Source organism: Dendrobium catenatum, unplaced genomic scaffold (assembly GCF_001605985.2).
Source record: "Dendrobium catenatum unplaced genomic scaffold, ASM160598v2 fragScaff_scaffold_1021, whole genome shotgun sequence".
Taxonomy (NCBI): domain Eukaryota; kingdom Viridiplantae; phylum Streptophyta; class Magnoliopsida; order Asparagales; family Orchidaceae; genus Dendrobium; species Dendrobium catenatum.
In genome coordinates this window covers 3,176,538-3,181,053 of record NW_021319483.1, presented here as the reverse complement: position 1 = coordinate 3,181,053, position 4,516 = coordinate 3,176,538, and the positions used below count along the sequence as shown (strand labels likewise).

Sequence of the window (4,516 nt, the reverse complement as noted above, 5' to 3'; positions counted from 1 at the left end):
TTATATAATCTTTTGAAGGCAGGAGTGGCTGAACAACTCCTTTTCACTTTCTTAATTCTTTGGCATATCATCCTTATTCAATGGAGAAATTTTGTATCATTAGCATCAACCTCCTAATCATTATCTTCTCCCTTGTTTGTTTATCTCCCAAGCAATTGTCAGCATTTGGTGACAACAATACAGATTTTGAATCACTTATTTCCTTCAAGCATCAACTCTTGAAGTACCAGAGTAGTACGGTTTCGCGTGCCATTTTTATGAGCTCATGGAACGATACTAACAAGCATTTTTGCTCATGGGAAGGTGTCTTATGCGGCCGCAAGCACTCGAATAGAGTCACAGCCTTGGATCTCAGTTCCAGTGGATTGCTTGGTCCTCTTCCTCCTTCCATAGTCAATCTCACCTTCCTCGAAAGGCTTGATCTTAGCAACAATAGTCTATATGGAGAAATCCCTCCTAATCTGATCTCAAATTTGAACCGGTTGAAATATCTCAACCTAAGTTTTAATTCATTTCATGGAGACATTTCTGTCATTCTCATCACTAATAGTTCTATGCTCCAAGTTTTGGAACTCAGCAATAACCAACTCAAAGGTAAAATCCCTCCTCTTATTAGCTCCATATCAAGGCTTAACTTCTTTGGTCTTAATAACAATGGCATCACTGGCAAAGTCCCACCTTCAATTGGCAATCTCTCTTTCTTGGAAAATCTCTATGTCCTCAATAATCATTTGGAAGGTAGTATCCCACTAGAGATTGGTGGCCTTCGCAAGTTAAAAAATTTAAATATGGCTGAGAATAATCTTTTAGGTAACATTCCTTCTTCATTATACAATCTATCATCGTTGCTTAGAATTTCATTGACAAATAATCATCTATCTGGTGGTATTTCAGCTAACATTGCCCAAGCTTTTCCAGACTTAGAAATCTTTTTTATTGCTGAAAATCATTTCATTGGTTCGCTCGATCAAGTTCTTCAAAATGTTACTAGCCTTGTGCGTTTGGATGTCAGCCTTAATAATTTTAGTGGAGTGATACCACCAGATCTTGGAAGAATGCATGAACTTATATACCTCAATATGCAATATAATGAGTTTAAAGCAAGTGATGCACAAGATTGGAGATTTCTTGATTCATTAACTAACTGCACCAGCTTAGAAATTTTAGCTCTTTATAGCAATAACCTTGGCGGAATGCTTCCAAAATCAATTACGAATCTCTCCACTGAGTTACAAGTATTAACATTAGGATTCAATCATATTTTAGGAAGTATCCCTTATGAACTTGATAGGTACAAAAATTTAATTGCTTTTGGGATGGAGGGAAATCTTTTGAAAGGTCCTATACCCGAGAGCATTGGAAAGCTTGGAAGGTTACAATCTTTATCTTTTAGCAATAATAGACTTACAGGAATTATTCCTTACTCTTTAGGCAATCTCACAAATCTTAACTCATTGGACCTGGGACTTAATCAATTAACAGGCGTTATACCTACAAGCATACAAAATCTTCAGATTCTCACTAATTTGGACCTCCACCATAATAATCTAAGTGGCTTGGTTCCAAGAGAGCTTTTTCTCATCCCTTCCTTTTCAAATTATCTGAATTTATCTTATAACTCTTTCAATGGGTCTCTACCACTTGAAGTTGGTCAGCTAGTAAATCTCATATCACTTGATTTTTCTAATAATGAGTTTAGTGGGGAAATACCAAAATCACTTGGAAGGTGTCAAATGTTGCTTAAATTGTATATGAAATATAACTTCTTCCATGGCTCCATTCCTATTTCTCTAGGCAACATAAAAAGCCTTGAAAAACTAGATATTTCACATAATAATTTATCAGGCCCTATTCCTCAATTTCTACAAAATCGTGTCTCACTTAAGTATTTGAATCTATCATTTAACAATCTTGAAGGTGAGGTTCCAAATGAAGGTATCTTTGCAAATAATTCCTTAGAAATTTCTCTTATTGGAAATGAAAAATTATGTGGAGGAATTCCAAAACTTCATTTGCCAAAGTGTATTAATAGATCATCATCAATAAAAAATACACATCATTTAATCAAAATTATAGTCCCAATTTTTAGTGGAGTAGTTATGCTATTAGTCCTTTTGTTGTGTTATATTTTGCTTTATAGAAAACAAAAGCAAAGTAGTCGAAGAAAAAATTCATTAGTCTCATCCTTAAACACTCCATTTCCAAGAATTTCCTATGCAAAATTAGCCAAAGCTACAAATGGTTTCTCCAATTCATATCTAGTAGGATATGGAAGATATGGCTCCGTTTACAAAGCTACCTTAAGGGATTATCAAGCTATTGTGGCTATTAAAGTTTTCAAACTCGAGGTTCATGGGGCTTTTAAGAGTTTCACATCTGAATGTGATGCATTAAGGAGTATACGACATCGTAATCTTATCAAAGTCCTAACCTCATGCTCAAGCATTGATCATCAAGGCAGAGATTTCAAAGCATTGATTTTTGAATTCATGCCAAAAGGAAATTTGGACATGTGGCTCCACCAAGAATATGAAATTGATGGAGATGTTGTTCTTTCTCTAGAAAAGAGATTGAACATTATGATTGATATTGCAGATGCTCTGGAGTATCTTCACCATAGTTGTGAGCCATCAATCATTCACTGTGATATAAAACCAAGCAACATCTTACTTGATGATAACATGATTGCACATGTAGGAGATTTTGGACTCTCAAGAATATTTTCTGAGGATGTTAGTATGTCTAGCCAAGATTATTCAAACAAAAATGAGATTAAAGGAACTATTGGCTATATAGCCCCAGGTGATAAGATGACTTATATTCTTTATGCTATAATTATTCATGTCAATATTTACTTTCAATATAAGGTAGTCTTTTAACGTATTATTTCCTTAAAACATATATTATCTTCTATTTGTAGAATATGGTGGAGGAGTTCTCCCGTCTTCCTCTGCAGATGTTTATAGTTTTGGAATAATACAACTGGAGATGCTTATTGGAAAAAGGCCTACTGATGATATCTTCAAGGATGGCCTAAACATACATAACTATGTTAAAATGGCATTTCCTCATAGAATCAATAACATCATAGATCTTAAAATGTTTACAGAAGAGCAAAGACATACTATCAGTAATTTTCAAAGCATCAACAAATGCTTGATTTCCTTGGCAGAAGTAGCTCTCTCATGCTCAGCTTCATTACCAGAGGAAAGGCCATCCATGAGAGATGTTGCTATGAAATTACATGCAATTAGAGTTTCATACCTTCAATGTAATGGAAGTAGCGAGTTCTCTTAAAAAGGTGGGGTCAACCACATTTAATTAAAAAATAATGTGAATAACTTTAAATGCACTTTATCAGTAAATTTACTAGAGAAGTAGAACTAGCTAGGATAATTTATATGTGTCGATTGAGAGGTTTTTTTTTTTTTTCATTGTGACATTAATTCACCCATCAATTAATCAATGAAATGTTCATTTTTTTATAAAGTTTCAACTAAAGTTGCAGAATTAAAAAAAATGTATATGAAGTATATGGGAGTTTGACAAAAAAGATTTTCTCCATTGAATTGAATTTTTTTTTAGTTGATATATTCATATAAGTTTATTTTTAGAAGATCTTTTGAGGTAATGGTAATGTGTTCTAGACTTTATAATTCTGCAGTTATAATCACTTAGATTTCATAAAAGTTTATGGCCTTTTTATCTATTAAATATTAGATATATAATAAAAACTTATAAGATTTAAATTTAATAAACAGTCAAAATTTGGTTGAAGTATCTTTTTAAAAATCTTGTAGATAACGATTAACGATTGCGCTTGACTTAGAAAACTGAGACAGAGAAAAAGATGAACGTAGACTTTAAAGCCTAAATGAAATGTGTACAAGTTGGGTGAAAAATTCCTTTGGAAATGGATGGTATCTATAAAATTGAATATAATATGATAATAAAAATCATTATTCATCAATACATATAAATGAATATCTTATTTTCTTATTTGTTAAATGAGATTGTAGTACCGTCGTAGAACAGAGGCAAAGATTGAACAACTCTTTTTTTTTTTTTTTTTTCAAACAGTTAATGTAACACCTTTAGATTTAATATTCAGATCAATATATTCTCACCCGACTTAAAAATGTAAATTTGTTAAATTTCAGCATTTGAATATTTATGCATATGTTTGGAAATATTTTGTATGTATGTGAGAGTCTGCAAATATTCTGAAATGGGTCTTGAGTGTTTGTTTGCATATTTCAAAAATCTAATTTTGTCCCCTTAATCAAGGTGCCATGACCCTTGGTTCGGCGGCATCGCGGCACCATTGCTGTCAGGTTTTCCTGCGCAGGCACATCGTCACCATGAGTTCAAGTTGGGCTTCGTCGTGAATCCACTATTTTATTCATTATGTTTTGTTTAGGCAGTCACAGAGAGGAGAGATGAGTCGCTTCAGGTCCATTTCAACTGACGGCATAGTTCTGAAAGTTGTTCGGATCGAGGTAGATCACTTTTTGTC

General features: G+C 33.3%; 1 protein-coding gene across 1 annotated transcript; it reads left to right on the top strand.

The window, feature by feature from the left end:
• On the top strand, nucleotides 1-3,445 carry LOC110102018 (receptor kinase-like protein Xa21). Its single transcript, XM_020830150.2, has 2 exons — nucleotides 1-2,802; nucleotides 2,921-3,445. The coding sequence occupies exons 1-2, from the start codon at nucleotides 81-83 to the stop codon at nucleotides 3,295-3,297; spliced, it is 3,099 nt and encodes a 1,032-aa protein (XP_020685809.1). The 5' UTR covers nucleotides 1-80; the 3' UTR covers nucleotides 3,298-3,445.
• Nucleotides 3,446-4,516: the final 1,071 nt, after the last annotated feature.

Bases quoted from the DNA above. Each gene is read 5' to 3' on its own strand.
- LOC110102018 (XM_020830150.2), top strand. From the start codon at position 81: ATGGAGAAATTTTGTATCATTAGCATCAACCTCCTAATCATTATCTTC. The intron at 2,803-2,920 runs GTGATAAGATGA...TTCTATTTGTAG, and splicing joins TATTGGCTATATAGCCCCAG to AATATGGTGGAGGAGTTCTC.